The sequence below is a fragment of the Ammospiza caudacuta genome, chromosome Z (assembly GCF_027887145.1).
Source record: "Ammospiza caudacuta isolate bAmmCau1 chromosome Z, bAmmCau1.pri, whole genome shotgun sequence".
In the NCBI taxonomy this organism is placed as follows: domain Eukaryota; kingdom Metazoa; phylum Chordata; class Aves; order Passeriformes; family Passerellidae; genus Ammospiza; species Ammospiza caudacuta.
Genome location: NC_080632.1, coordinates 55,129,382 through 55,145,615, shown reverse-complemented (window position 1 = coordinate 55,145,615; position 16,234 = coordinate 55,129,382). Strand labels below are relative to the sequence as shown.

The 16,234-nt window shown below is 36.2% G+C and overlaps 1 protein-coding gene across 3 annotated transcripts in view; it reads right to left on the bottom strand.

Moving 5' to 3' along the window:
- Positions 1 to 2,487: 2,487 nt before the first annotated feature.
- Positions 2,488 to 16,234, bottom strand: part of PAIP1 (poly(A) binding protein interacting protein 1) — a 28,612-nt gene continuing 14,865 nt past the window's right edge. For 2 of the 3 annotated variants that reach the window (XM_058823538.1, XM_058823540.1), the window contains exons 4-11: positions 15,840 to 15,952; positions 12,526 to 12,637; positions 10,844 to 10,969; positions 8,635 to 8,741; positions 6,557 to 6,674; positions 6,368 to 6,422; positions 5,679 to 5,772; positions 2,488 to 4,024 (exon numbers count right to left, since the gene is read on the bottom strand). In XM_058823538.1, coding sequence (XP_058679521.1) covers positions 3,931 to 4,024; positions 5,679 to 5,772; positions 6,368 to 6,422; positions 6,557 to 6,674; positions 8,635 to 8,741; positions 10,844 to 10,969; positions 12,526 to 12,637; positions 15,840 to 15,952 — 819 coding nt within the window. In that variant the 3' untranslated portion in view covers positions 2,488 to 3,930. The remainder of the gene's footprint in view (positions 4,025 to 5,678; positions 5,773 to 6,367; positions 6,423 to 6,556; positions 6,675 to 8,634; positions 8,742 to 10,843; positions 10,970 to 12,525; positions 12,638 to 15,839; positions 15,953 to 16,234) is intronic. The other variant, XM_058823539.1, reaches the window with a different exon arrangement.

Genomic DNA, 16,234 nt, shown 5'->3' with positions numbered 1-16,234 from the left:
CTGCTCACGGTGTCCTTGTAATTTTTTTTTCTTAATAAATTTTAAAATAATTTTTTATTTGCTGAAAATGGCTCACAGCCACAGCTCTGTAGCTAGAACTGCGCGGTAGAAGCCCTATCTGAACAGAAAGGCCAAGATGCCAAAGGGCAATTTTAACATGATGACAGTTGCCTTTTTTTATTATTATACACACCCTCCACCCATACCTACAGTTTAATCAAAGCTGTTTAAAGTGGCTTGACAGTTCACAGCTGAGTGACAATTATTATCAACCCCCACTCCCAGCCCGAAGCAAATGGAGTTGAATATCCCCACTAGTCCATATGGTCTCTCTTAGCTCCCTAACCTGCTTAGGGAAGTACAGGTTCCTCAGGTCGACTGACTACATTCAGTACAATTTTCCATTCTCGACAGCTGTTGTCTCAGCAGAGAGAAGATCAACACCCAGTCAAGTGGCTGCTAACACAGCCATGCATCAAAATACCTTGATTCTATTCAGAATACCCCTTTTTAATGAGTATTATTCTGTTCAGTAGTTGTCAGAAGCAAGTTTCAAAGTATATATTGGGATTATGAATGAGTTATGAATATTATTATTTATGGATGATGCATTGCATTTTGCTCACAATTTCACTGCCCTGGTTGGAACCCTCAGCATAGGAACTGTGGAAGTAGGTGACACAGGCTGAAGTAGAGGTGGCAAATTAGCAGTTCAGGGTACAGTACGGTATCTTCCCTGAGTTTTGGCTGGAATGCCATTTTCTGGTCTGGTATCAACTAGATGATTTGGATAACTGGATGATTAGAACTATAATTCAGTCAAAGAGAAGTTGGAAACTTCAGCTGCCAGTAATTCAATGAGTTGTGTGCAGTAGGAAGGAAAAGCAGAATGTGATAAGGAAATAATGTCCAAGTGGAAAATAAAGATTACTAGTACAAACCAGACCGAGTGTCACTAACATTCAGTGCCACAACAGATTATTCTACTGAAAAAAGAAAACAACCTAGCTATGTGCAGTTTGTGATACCGCATGTGGTTGGGCCAGTCTTGCTTCTCTCTAATGGTACAATTATTCTCAAACCCAACAGTTAAAACCCAGTGATGTCATCTGTTAAAAAAAAAGAAAGACAAAGGCTACTAGCAAGAACTTCTTTGCAGATTTTAAAAGGAAATACTGAGAACAAGCTGCATTTCTGGATATGAAAATCACGCAACAGCAAAGCACATGCAAAGCAGCAATTCTTGCAGCCCATTTTGAAATTCCTTCAAACGAAGTGTGATTTTCAAATACTAAACATTTTTGCTAAATCATAATAATTTGTCAAGAGTGGGAAATAGTGTGCACACTTTTACTGATCTGCAAAGCCTGGGTCTCATGCTCAAATTTGAAATGTGAAGACTGTTTCTTTTCAGAACCAGTGCTAAAGAATCTTGCTTCACATCTCCCACAAATTTTGCTTTCCATGCTTCTATGCCTTCACTGATTTACCATTATGCCATTAAGAAAACACATATTTTTAAAAAGTTGTACATTTGCAAGGCATTGTTCAGAAACCTGTAGATGAGAAACACTTTTACACATTGCATTTGAAATTTGTAAATGCTAAAATTCAGGTGAAATAACCTTTAAACCTCTCGTGACTTATCTCTACCATACACAGAACAATGGGTGATTAGGATTGGGCAGACAAGCAGCAAAGGGGATCCTGACAGTGAGAAACCTGCTGCTTTCTTTTGCTCTCTAAACATTCACTAGCTTGTAGCAAAGTGCTTTGAGATTTAAGATAAGTGGGAAATACTTGAGTGTTTAATGAAAATATTATCCTGTTTTTTTAATGCAGCAGGACAGAGTTAAAACCAATTTTTCCCTGCTGCAGTAAAGACTGAAGGCACCTACAAAGTTCATGTGTACAGACTATAAACTTCTACACTAGTTTGAATGAAAGTCTCACTTTATGATTTTTAATATTTTCAGTGGAGGAAAAACCTTGCATTGCAAACTTGACTTGAGCTGTTCTCTATATATACAGTTCCTGATTTTTTTTACCCTAGGATTTGGCATGCTTCTTATCTACTCATAAAATTATTGTTTCCACAAGCTGACAGTACATCTGGAGCTGACAGCTACCTGACAGAAAAAGATGACTCACCACAAATCATGCAAAACTAAAACATGTAAAATGCATGTCCCTTTGAGTCACTGTTACCTTACTGTAAAGCATATATGAATGCTTGTTCCTTGGGATTATAAGTTCTAAATAAAAATAATTTCCACAAGACATCTGCTTGTAAAGCCAGCAGAAAGTCTGACCTGTATTTAGAATAAAAGTTTTGTATGAAAATTGTGCTCAACTTAGAGAATATGTATTTGAAAGTCATCTAGTTCTCACATTTCTAGTTTCTGAATTTTAGTCTAAAGACTTTGGAATGCTAATACAGTCTTTCTGAGCATACTGCATTTTGATACATTTTATTTTTCCAGCAAGAATCAAAAGATAATAGACTCTGCAATTGTGTACTTTGAAGAAGAGAAAGGAGTGCTCAGTGAAGGAAAGATAGAAGAAGATAAAATATCATTTTTGTTTTAAAGCAAGAAGACAAGGTAGTGATATTATACCAAAGGAAATAAAGCTATTTAAATTTTATTTTCCAAAACTCCAACCTAAATAAGTATGTTAAATAAACATCCAGAAAACAGCCACTGCTTACTCTACTAGCAGATGCACAGCTTATTTAACCAAACAAATAACAGTGAAATATTATCAGAATTATTTACATGCATATTTACAATGCGTGTTCTTTAGAGTAGCTAACTGTTGGGAAATACTTGTGTTTCATTTTGGTAACGATTTCTAATCAAGTCTAACCAGCAACAGCTAACAGGAAACACTTCTACTGAGTTTGGCAACAACAACTATGGAGTATCCTAGGAAAACTAACATGATTATATGGAGTCAAAAAAAGAGCAGCTGGCTTCAGAATGTTAACATTTATGAAATATATGAATTTACTCCAAGTACAAAATTAAATCAAACTACATAAAATTAGAAGAATAAAAGAAAGTTACAGAGGGGTTGGGAAAGGTTAGACATGTTAGATACATTACTAGAAAAAAAAAGCAAAAGAAAAAAAGCACTGCACATACTCTTGAGAAGCGTGGTTTAGAACATAACTGTATTACTATTGCCTTGAAGAACACAACAAATTACAGAATAGCTTTTTCTTGTAGATTTGAAAATAAGCTTATCTGAACCAAAAATCTTGAAAGCACCTCACTTCCAAAATACTGCTTGCTTTTTCACATGTCAACATGTAACATATTTATTCCAGGAAAAAAGAAAAGTCCAGACCTCACCCATGTGTGTTTTGAAAGAAGAAGAAAAAGGAAATGAACAAAACAAAAACTCATACACAAAACTTTCACAAGCCACTTTTCATGATTGTGATATACAGAAAAGAAATTTTCTTTCTTATTTGGATCATACTCTTCTTGGAGGGGGAAGTGGAGGAAGTAAATGCAAGACAGTGTATATGGTAAATAGGATGAGTAAATCCCAATATATACTAAAGCAAACAAGCAAGCAAATTCAGATCATTATTCTTTCCCTTTCTTCCTCAAGGGAAGTTTTACGGGACAGTTCCCCATTAAATTTTAATTTCAATTATAACTTTTAAATAATTTTTATTGCAGCCAAAACATTGTTCTAAAAACATTTTTCACAAAATAAACTATGGTATATACACAACATTTTAAGTTACAGGGCATAGGTTTACATTTTTTGGCAGGTTCTGTTAAACAAAATGGAAATTGTGTAACTTTAGTACTTGGAGAAACTCAAGTTTCTCATTTTGGTACAAATGTTTTGTGTCCCCCTTCACTCTAACCATACCTAAAATGGTTAAATAAACTAACATTAATACATAACATCTCACTGTTTTCTGTTATGTTCTGATTCTAGACAGAATTTTTCATATGCTTCTTCGATTTCTGGATCCATCTCATCATCAATCTCATCAAAATACCTGAGGGGGGAAAAAATGACCAAAGGTTAACACTTTATATACAGATTTACATACAGATTTTCAGAGCCAACAGATTTTTAGAATTTGTGTAGATGTCAAGAATAAAACAAAGCTTTATAAATGACTGTTATTTATGACATTTTCCTAAAGGGAATGAAAAGGGAAAAAATAATGGATACTAGGAAAACAAATAAACAGAACCCTCAAAGCAGCAGATATGTTCAAATATCTACAGTGTTTGCCACCTTTTTAGATCATCTTATGCCGCCCAGTTTAAAAGACAGAAGTACCTAAAGTTTCCAACATGACAGAAAATTTAATAATGCATCTGTACTGATCCAATTACAAAAAACCATAATTAGTAACATATTAGTGTAATTTTGATGGGTCAACATCCTAGCTCAAAGACAGAATACATTAATATAGAAACACTGCATTCCTGTTTGTTGATATGTAAAAGAAGGACATAGAAAATATGTAAGGAAGTTTTTTCGCTCCAAAGTGATGTGCATTGAGGAAGCAATCTACATATTTGTCATGTGTTCCTTTGTTCTTGTAGAAGTGTAGCCTTCAGAAGAAAGGGGCTTCACAAAGAGCCCTCCTCCCTGATGTCATAAGAAATAGCTGACAGAGAATCAGCAGACATTTGTCTAAGCTTTTCTTAAGTCTTCAACAAAGAAGGTTACAGTCACTGTGCTTGAAGGTTGACTCAGTGTGTTCTACATGACACTCTTAGGATTTGCTCTGTTCTTAATGGATGTCTGTGTTCAATTTGCATTTTTCTTCTAAGCAGAGGTCCAAATGGGTCCTTTTTTCCCTTCAGTATGAGCTTGTTGATTTCTGATGACATCTCTAATATATCTTCCAGTTCTTGATGTTCTTTATGTTCCCCTCAGCTAGGTACATACTGAAAGTTTTCTAATGTACTAAAAAAATACTGATCCAGGCCTGCACTCTTATCACACATAAAAACAACACTGAAAATGTTCTTGTGTGTCAAATAATGGTCTGAAAGTCCTCTTTAGTGAGCAAAAAGCTCAGAGCGATTTATTTTAGACCATATTTCGTATAATGGTGCCAAACTGGTCAGGCTATATTCTGGTGCCAAAACGTCCAGCTATATTCTCAACTATTGCTTCCCCTTTTGCCATTAGGTTGCTTTTCTTGCTCTACAGGAATACTGACTAGCCCTCTAATTGAAGGGAATAGTCCTTAGGCTGAAAAGAGAAATTTAACACTTTCTCCCTTTCAAAGACACTGGAAATTTGGTAATCATCTCTTGCTGGGATGTTCATGCACATCAGTCAAACAAATTTAGTTTGCCTCTCTACAAACACTTGAAGGCTTGGTGCTTCATTTTGCTTGCAAATTTTTTCTTAAGTGCAGAAGTATGTTTGCACATGTGCATAAACATCTGAATTACATCTGAAATGTAATTACCATACTCAGTAGAATAAACATGAAATAGGTTTCAAACTTGTGTGATTAAAAACCAATTTAAACCTGAACAAATACATCCACTGTAGAACTAAGTAACAATTACATTATTTAGTTTCATTTTTGTCAACATTGGAATCCTAAGTCTGAACTATCACTGCCTCACAGTAAAAATAAATATTATTAAAAAAATACGTCACTAAAAAGGAAAACATACAGCTCTCCAGGTCCTGACAGATCTGCTCCATTTTCTTCATAATATGGAAACAAATCCTCTCTTTCAAGCAGCTCTTGGTATTTTTCTTGATAATCTGGCAAAGTAAAAATGAGACTGAGTAATGTAGAAGACTACTCTGCTAAATTAACAGAAATATCAAGTTTGAAAATTGGCTGGTTAAAGAAATCATAAAAGGCGGGAAATGTATTAACAGGAAAAGATCCTTCGGCAGTGTTTTCTGAGGACACGAATGGATGTCTAAGAATGATGCCAAATTTCCCATAGAATTGTAAAGGTTGTGATAGATGTCTTTACCTCAAATGATGTTGTGCCCCGTTGTGCTCAGATTACACATAAGGAAACCAAGGATTTTGATTTGATTTTGATACTAACAATGGACAAACAAAAGAAGACTTGAATATTTTTGGAAAGCTCAGATGCTGTGGATTACTGAACAAGTTCTTCTGACCTATATGAACTCAAATGCACATTCTCCATTTCAAACATCTACCTTTAACACAGAATAAATCCTGTGCTCCACCAGGAATTCAGGCAGAATTTTGTCTTTTAAGCTGAATAGCTTTTAGATTCTTGAAGAGTAACATTTTATGTTCTTCAACAAGCTGTAAACTTAATTACAACTTTTTAAAGAAGACTGAGAAGACAGGTAAGCTAAACTTGTGCCATACCTGGGTCTGCTGCAGTGAAAGGAACGCCATCAGAAGTGTAAAATGTTGGTTCATTCTAAAAATAAAGTAATCCAGAAAGTTATATGTATTCAGAGAGAAAGAGGCTTGCAGTTGCAAGTAATGCAATTGTCTATTAATCAAACCAAATTCACATGAAATTAAGGAACTGAAATGTCCATATATTCTTACCATAAAATAGTTTGGGTCATTTTCCGGGGTAGCTTCTGCATGTGGAGTTGTTCCATGAACTCTACCCCAGTTACTAGATCGCAGTTCTACTAGTTTTAGAAGCATGTGTTTCACATCTCTGAAATAGAGAAGCACTACCAAAGTTAGAATGTTTTGTGCCAAGCAAGAAATTTGGCTTCTCTTACTGTGCAAATACAGAATAGTTAAATCCATCCAAAAAAACAAGTTCAAGAAGGATAATATTTGGTCCATTGTGTAGATAATTTTGCATTCAATTTTACAACTGCAAGTCTAGATGCTTTATGTGTCAGTAATGAGATATTCAACCTCTTCTCTTCCTCTGCTGTTAAGTAGGGAACTCACATGAAAAAGGAAACTGCTGTAATTTTTACTGAGATACCACACCTTGCAATACAAGTTAAAGAACACAATCCTTTTTGATAAAGGATAATACTGGGGAAAAAAGGAAGATTATCTTTGAATTTTATTTTAGTTATCTATTCTATCCTCCTAACTTTAGTCTTCTCCATCATAATGAAATGTTTCAGTCAAAAGTGAGACATAATGCCCCCAGTACATCAGATATCAACACGCATTTAATCCCTAAAATAAAAGAAAATTTCTTCTTCTTTTAAGCTAGTCTATGGAGAAGTGTATCGTTAAAGAATACATTAAAAAAAAACAGTTATTTTCCCAGCTGAAATTGATGCTAAATTGATTTTTGCCTTTTTTTTCTTTTATAGATTCTCTATATTCTTTACATGGATATTTATAGCTCCATAGCCTATTACAGTATTTGCAGATAGCATTTTATCTACTATATTACACAGAAAGACAGAAGAAATTCCTCAGCAGCTCCAAGCTGATGGTGCAGGGTTAGATTATCTGGAAAGCCAAGGCTGAGACCAGCTGTCCCAGACACATTTTCATAAACAAAGTTTAGTTCCTATCTGAGGGGGGGGGAGGAATTCAGAAAGGGTTGCCCTGGGGGGGAATTATCTCACCACTTATGTCTCTACCTTGGGATCCCTGTCAGTTATGCTAATTTGCTAAACATACAGACATTGTCTACACATTATGCTGGGTGTGCATCTTCATCTCTTTTCCACCCAGTGAGTTGAGCACCTAAGGATCCTGGTAAGATAAGCCCTTTTTGTCACCTAACTGTGTCCAGCTCATTATTTTAGGACCAGCAAAAAGGCATCAAAATTTGTTTGTTGCTCTACATCTTTGAGGCCTTAGCTTGTGCCATCTATTCTGGTTCCTGAAGCAAAAATTTCTTCATCCTCCTTGTGGGCAGCTCAATTACAACCCACAGATGTTATAAGCCACTCTTGGCCTCCCTCCATATGGCAAGAGATCAGTGTTTGAGCCCTCTACAGGTTTTTGGTAAGTTTGCAAGAAGCTGAGGATGAAGCACAGAGGAATCAGATAACCTTATGCACTCAGGTGGTTTTATGACAGTTTCATGATTAGTCAGTCACTAATATAAAACCACTCGTTTTTTCCCAGATTAAAGCTAAAACCTTGCCAAAAAGATATGCTCTCCAAAAAAACCAAACAAACAAAAACCAAACCACAAAGTATATTTCAGTTTGCCTTTACATTTATAATAATTTGTATCTATTTAATACTGCTACATATTTAGTACTCTTTGTAGGTATTTAAGCCTGTTCAATTCAAAATGAAAAGTATAAACTATGAGATGTTGCCCCTATTTTCTCTTTGTATATACTTGCTTTAAGAGCCTAAAGCACTCACTGAAGATATTGAGACCTAATAGGTTAAAAAACCTAACTGAATAGTGGAACTTGAATCTCTATTAAAAATAAAATACAAAAACCCCACCTCAAAACAAAATCAACCCAACTGCCAAAAAAGCCACATTACCCTTCAACTGAAAAACACCACCTTTTTTTACATGGAAAATGACCTGCACACACAACACATTAATTTTCATAATTATGAATTTCAAAGATAATTTTTTTGCCCTGTTCATTATAGTTGATGATTTTTTCAAGGTGTTCTTTTTCATATAACATATAAACAAAAAACTCCACATAAACTTCTCTTCTCACCTGCTACAGTTTGCATCCAACACAACATTTTCAATTCTTTGAATCATTTCCTCCATATCATTCTTTCCTTTTTCTTTCCAGGCATCTTCTAAGACAGAACCTGTCAACTAAAGACAAGGGATTAGTATTTTTTTTTTAAAATTAGATATCCTTAATAAACAGTCAACTTAAGAGATTCTGTAACAATTCATGACACTTGAACTACCTGATGGCTGACACTCCCAGCTGCCTGTATCTCTTTGCTAAACAGATTAACAGACCTCGTACATAGTTTATTTTAAACTACAGACAGTATAGGAGCTTCATGTCCCATATTTATGTTGCCTAGAAGTTCACAGCCACTTGTTTCATTCTTGAAATACAATTTCGAAACAACTCTTCAGTGACACTGGGCAGATCTTACTTGATTTAAGTACATACTACCATCATTTATTTCCTTTAAATCTTATTTTTGAGCTGATTCCACCAGTTTACATGACAACAAGAAATACTTTATTGAGCTTTAGAAACACTTCAGTCAACTTGGCCAGCATCACACATGCCAGAGAATTTCTTCTGGGTATATATAAGGGAAACCAGAATTATCTGAAGCCAGCCTGAACTTTAATATAGAAAAGTGCATGAGGCTAGAACTGCTGCCAGGAAAGCTTTAGCAGGAGTCAGTCTAGAGCAGCTGTGGATGAAAGCTTTTTACTACAAGAATAGGTACTTCATTACTCAATAATTGTACAGGAGGAGTTAAATCAGAAAAATAATTAGTTTGCCACTAGTAGCAATCTCCTCAGCATAAATACATGATCAAAAATGCTTGGAATGGTGCTTGATGATACAAAGGATAAAATCCCAAGAGAAAAGCAAGTATATTGGTAAGCATTTGCTTGACATTCATAGTATCCCACAGTGGTCTCACCTTAATCCTGGATAATTAGGTAATAGCATTAAGATTAATTAAAAAAAACATATTGCACAGCAAACAGAGAAAAACCTGTATCTATCACTGTATAAAAATAAAATGGAAAAGACAAAATGAGACATTTATTGCTTCAGTAGTGAAGCTAAGGTTTCATGAGGTAGGCCAGTCTAGCTACATATATACTCAACATTTGTAGATACTATGTAACATCAGAAAACATTTGCATGAAAAGAAAGAGTGTCTGTTCTGTAACACCGTTTAGATATAGCATTCTGTCATAAAACAATTTAGACGACTGGTTTTCTTCTTTTCTTCTTTACTGCACTGTAAAGCTTCCTGATTTGTGTACTGCTGCTTAAAAAGGTTCTTCAGTGGGCCTTGCCTCAGGGAAGCACTGACAACATAAGGATTGACCACAGGAGTGAATGTGCTCACTGAGCACAATCTCACACTTGCTGTGAAGCAACCTCCTTAAACATCCAAACATCAAATGAAGGTTTTAAATTACAAAAATCTCTTTTCCCTTCTCTATGTTTATGGTATCAAGAGAAACTGTCAGAAATGAAATTCAAGATATAGCAGGTTGAGAAGCAGTGGAGTATGAGGGAAGGGTAAGGAATGAGGGAAAAAAACCAAGCCAACCAAAAATCTTCAGGAAAATACTGTTTAGCATTTAACCTTCATTCCTATTTTAAACTGTTTTCCCAACTACAAGTATAATGATACCTAGTGAAGATAAGAGTTTCTCCTACACAGAGGCTAACAATTTTACAAGAAAAGCTATGGGTTATGAGCAAAGAGGTTTATTTTCCACATGAAAGAGAAATCTCTATATTTCTACAATAGTAATGACATAGCACAGAAGGAAGAAAGAGATATTAAGAACCTTTTGCCACAAAAAGTGGCGGACCCCAATGGCCAGGTGTCCTTCAGAACACTGAGCATACCTAAGATATCACAATTCATTCAGACATGTTACAGTTTTCTCCTACACCAGAAGCAGCAAAATGAGATCTAGAGGAAAAATTTATTTGTTGGCACCTCAACTTCAGTTCTATTGCTCATTTGTACACAAATGGCCTTGAATTTATTTTTAGAGCATCTTGTTACTTTTTTTGCTGGCTCAATTTCCTAATGGTACTAAGGAAAACAAAAATAGTAGTTTGCTCTGCTAATGCTGTAATGCATAAACCCCTGTAAATACTTTCTCATTTGCAATTTAGCCAACTATTCCCTATATTAAAGCTAGGCAGTTTAAAAAACATGATTTTTTTCCTTTTAAAACTACTGTCTCACCTTCAGCAGTTTCACTGCACATATCAAATTACTGTCCACAGGATTAGAGAAGAGTGCATTCAGTAATTCCCGAAGGCCTTCTTGAAGAATTTCTGCCCGTGTAACCTGTCCCTTTGTTCCCTTAATCTGCAAAACATATAAGAAACCCCCCAATATTTAAAATGCTTAGAAATTAATTTGGGCACATTTTCTCTCTTGAATGCTGTATTATTTGGTTTGTGATCCATATAGTTGACATCTATATGCCAAATACTGTAACCATTTTAGAACACAGACTTTTATGGAATCACAGCATGGTTTGGGTTGGAAGGGACTTTAAATATCATTCAGGTCATCAACTACTTTAATCTGCTGGCCATACATCTTCTGATGCATGTTATGCTGAGGTCCTCATCCACCAACACCCAAAACCCTTCTCAGCAGAACTGCTTCTGACTGATTCTCCCCCCAGCCTGTATTTGTGCCTGGCCCAGATGAGTACTTGCACTTGACCTTGTTTGCATGGTCCCACCTCCCAAGCCTGTCTTGGTCCCTCTGGGAGGCATCCCTTTCTGCCAGCACATGGACTACACCACACAGCTCAGTGTCAGTGGAAAACTTACTGAGTAATTTCCTTGCAATTCTGGCATAACAATTCATGTCTAGAATTTTGTTTCTCTGCTAGAATAAGAAAAGCTATCAAGTGCCTGCCTAATGGTCCAAAAATTACCAAATTCCCAGAACCTCATGCTCTTTTCCACACTGCATTGCCTATTCTCTACAGCAGTGGTAGCTTAGTTCTAGAAAGCAGTCTTTATATAATGAAAAAATTACAGAAAATGGTTTAAAACCAAAAGATATACTCCAATGACTATGGTATACTCCACAAACGGACAACTTCCCCTGTCCCAAAGTCTTTGAAAATCTTCATTGTGTTCATCTAGCACATGAAAAGTAGATTTCAAGGACCACTTACAGTCCAGAAAGGGAAGAGTTAGAGAAGGATCTTCCTCATGCCAGCTGAACATTTTTATAGTGTTTGCTTAAATCAAACCACTGAAACAATCAAGTTATATGTGTATTTTTAACTACGCTACAGCAGGAAGTGAACTTGGTGAATGCACAGGCATAAAAATAAAAGAAAATTGTACACATTTTTGAACATATCACAGATGCATGAAGTTGCTAAATACAAGATTGCATGCACCAATGACTCAACAATCAGAAGAAGTACCTTTAAAAGTGTGCATTTTTAATTTCTCATTTTGAGGATTTTCACATCTGCCTCAGGTGTTTGTTAACACCTCTTATTAGCACCTGAATACTGAAAAAATTACATGTTTTTCATCCTGATCTGCTTCTGCTAGGCATTTAATAACATTTAATATATTGGTTAAGTATAGCCATCTAGGGGTTTTGCCAGTAAAAAAGAAAATAAAAGCTTCATTTCAAAGATGTTTGTGGTTGGCTCTTCCCACAAATTCTTACATTTTCATTTTTATACATTTCTCTTCTAATGATCTTGTCCTTTTTTGTTTATATATTTCTTGGACATATCCATCATAATGAAACTTTTCTAAAGTTCTTTTACTTTACTGCCCTCTGCCTTTGGAAAACACCTCAAATTATAGTCCACTTCAGTGTTTACCTATACACACCAAAAAATGTATGAAGAGCCACATGACAGCCGACCTTCTTCTTACCTCTAAGTTAAGATAAAGTTCAGCTAAGAACAGCACAAAGGCATGAAATTCTTTTCTAGTAGTCTCATCCCCTTTAGTAGCTTCATCTCTGTTTTCATACTCTGTTCGACACCTGTAAAAATCAAAGCACAATTACACCATCTGTAGCCATTCCAACAAATGTAACATGCTACTCATTTAAAGGAATGCTGAGAACTTATGAACTGCATGAAAACTGTTACATGCTGAAAGCTGGGATCTATGATCTGTGAAGGGAATAAGAGGCCTTCACAAAGAAACAGTGGATTTGCATCCTTTTAGAGAAACACATATAATTACATGATTAGGTCTTTAAACACTGAGATATCTGATGCAGCAAAATTAAATAGAACAACTTACAACATGTAGAAATTAATAGTTACACAATTTTTACAACTGAATATGGGTCCAGGATGTGCAACAGTAATACAGGGAGCCAACGCCCAAAGAAATGAAGTAGACACGTTCCCTTCTTCAGGGTGCTTACCACATTGTCTTAGATGCCTTTACACTTATTTCATTAATTCTTTATCTTGCCATGTTAAGTGACAGTAATACACTCAGACACCCAGCTGAGCGATGTTAAGTGACACTCTAGAGGGAAGGGATGGCAAACAAGAGGGACCCTGACAGGCTTGAGAGGTGGCCTTGTGCAACTCATGAAGTTCAAGTGTAAAGTTCTGCATATGGGTCAAGGCAATCCCAAGCAATAAGAACAGCTCAGGCAGGGAAGTAGTTGAAAGCAGTCCTGCCAATAAGGGCTTGGGGGTGTGATGAGAAGATCAATATGACAGTGCACGCTTGAAGCCCAGAAAGCCAACTGTATCCTGCATCAGAGCCCCATGGGCAGCAGGGGAGGGAGGGGATTCTGCCCCTCTGCTCTGCTGAGACCTACCTGAAGCACTGCATCCAGAGCTGGGGTCCACTGAACAGGGAGGACACAAACATATTGAGTGAGACCAGAAGAGGCCACTAAGCTGATCACTGGCCCTGAGCAGCTCTCCTGTGTGCACAGGCTGAGAGAGCTGGGACTGCTCAGCAGGGAGCAGAGAAGGCATCCCTGACACATTGTAGCACTTTCCAGTACCGAAAAGGGACCCCAAAGAGGGCGGGAGAAGGACTTTTCACACAGGCATGTAGTGACAGGACAGAGGGGAATGGATTCATACTAACAGAGGACAGGTTTCGACTAGATGTTAGGAAGAAATTTTTTACTGTGACTGTGGTGAGGCACCGAGACAGGTTCCACACAGAGAAGCTGTGGAGGCCTCATCCCTGTGTTTAAAGCCAGGCTGTATGGGGCTCTGAGAAACCTGGTCTAGCAGAAGGTTCTCTCTCCATGGCCAGAGGGGTTTGGAACTAGATAATTTTTAAGGCCTCTTCCAACCCAATAGTTCTATGATTCTGTAATTTAAATATAAATACAAAAATAGGATTAACATACTGTGGCAGTGAAGTAATTTTTCTAGTATTTAGCAACTGTGCCAAACCACACAAGTTTACATAACAGTACAAAAACAAAATTAAAAATATTTGAGATAAAAGGAAACCCAGACAAATTTTAACGTATTCTGAATGATTGTGCAATGGATTGAAAAAAAGTGGAGAAACTGGAAAATCTTAAGAATTGAAATACAAAGTTTCACGTAGAAACTTAGTTGAGAAACAGAAGATGATCTCTTTGCGGTCACATTATTAGGCTGTTTATCTGCACACACCCTCCCCACTCTCAATTTCATCCATTTTAGCAAGCAAAACATAAGCAACTTTAAACTAATATCTGGTGCTAACATTAATGTTATCAATTGGGTTTGCTTCAAAACCAAGAAGCAAAAAATGCAACATTAACAGGGAATTCTTTTCATGTTCAAGTAACAAAGTAACACACAGTTTAAAAAAATCGTAACAATGACTTTGAAAGAAAGAATAAAACAAAATAAACAAACTAAACAAACAACAACAATAAAAAAAGGAGAACAACAACCAAAAAAAGAGAGAAAAATTAGTGTTTGCAGCTTCTGCAGTCCCTGGTTTTAGCTTTTGCCTCAGTGCTTGCACTACATCAAGGACTCTTCTGCTTCTCACCCCAGCCCACCAGTGAGGAGGTTGGGGTGAAGCTGAGGGGAGACATCACTGACCCCACGCTGACCCCACAGATATTCCATCCCATGTGCCCTCATGCTTAGCATACAAACCAGGGAAAAAGCTGCTGGAGGCTGCTGCTCAGGAACTCTCAGGGCATTGTGGGTGGTGAGCAATTGCATGGTGTGCCTTTTGTTTTCTATATGCTAATTCTTTTATCACTGTTATTATATCCACATCTTTTTCTGTCCCAATAAAATATCTTTATCTCAACCCGTGAATACTTCTTTTCCTGCCCCCAAATCTCTTGCCTATCTCATTGGGAGGGTGGGGGAAGTGAGTGAGGGGCTGCAAGCCGTTTAGCTACCTGCCAGGTTAAACCACAACATTCCACTCATGATAAAAGACCATTGGAATGCACTACAGTAAGTTTACCACACTTTTGCTGGATTAAGTAAAAACTTTTCAAATAAGAGGCAAACCTGAAGCTTAGAATACTGTTCTTTAAACAAAAAGCTGTCTTTAAACAAAAATCAAAAGGTAAATTTCTAAAGAATTCTGAAGTGTCTAAAACAGTACTCCTTCAAATGTCATGCAGTAATATTTGAGAGGATATATAACAATTGAAAAATTTTGCATTTTTGTCAACTACAAAGTCTAATCATTATTAAGTGCAGTCCCCAGAAATTTGCAACAACTGAAACTGAGAAAAAATTATCTTTCTGGATTTTATACAACTATTTCCTAGATACAAAGTCAGTTAGCCTATCAGTGAATAAACCTTACACAGCAATTCCAGGCAAAAATCCAAAGCACTAATTAAAAAACCACAGTTAAGTAAGTACTGGCAAGAGTCAAAGGACAAGAACAGTACCTATGTGTGCATTTAGTATATTTTTAGAATAGATTTATTATACTTTTAAATAAATAGATTTAGTATACTTTTAAAATAGATTAACTTTCCAATTTGCACTATTTTGGGGATCAGCCTAATATACTCAGTTCAAAAGATCACACAGACCTTCAAATGGAGCCCTATTTTTGTATTTAAAAATATGAAAATATTTTAAGTACCCAGGGTGTACCTGTGTTTTGATACTCCTCAATCTGTAATATTTTAAATAAGTATCTCTTCGTATGCAACAGAAGGAGTTAACACACATACCAGAAAGATGTAACTGAAGAGAATAAGGCTTAAACTGACTGATACTGACCTTTGAAGCAGCAACTGTCGGAAGTTCCCACTTTGTGGACTAATGGTTAGGTGGTGAGACAGATAGTTACACAACCGGGCTCCCATGTATGAAAAATTTGGGACAGATGTGGCCTTCCAAAATAAAAATGGAAAAATAAATTATTTATAAAAGTAATGATTAGGCTCAGAAAATACTTTTAAAAGCTTTTTGAAATCCATGCTTAATGTTGATCGTACAACTCATGAGCAGAAAATTAATGATTAATAATTACTATTTGCCATGTTCACTTTTGTATTGCTTCAGCATGTTGATATATGCACTTCAGCAGAACTTAGAAGTTCATTATACGGTAATTCTATGGCTCTAAGAAAACAACAACCATTATGCCACGTGTCTTCATACAACTCTACTTC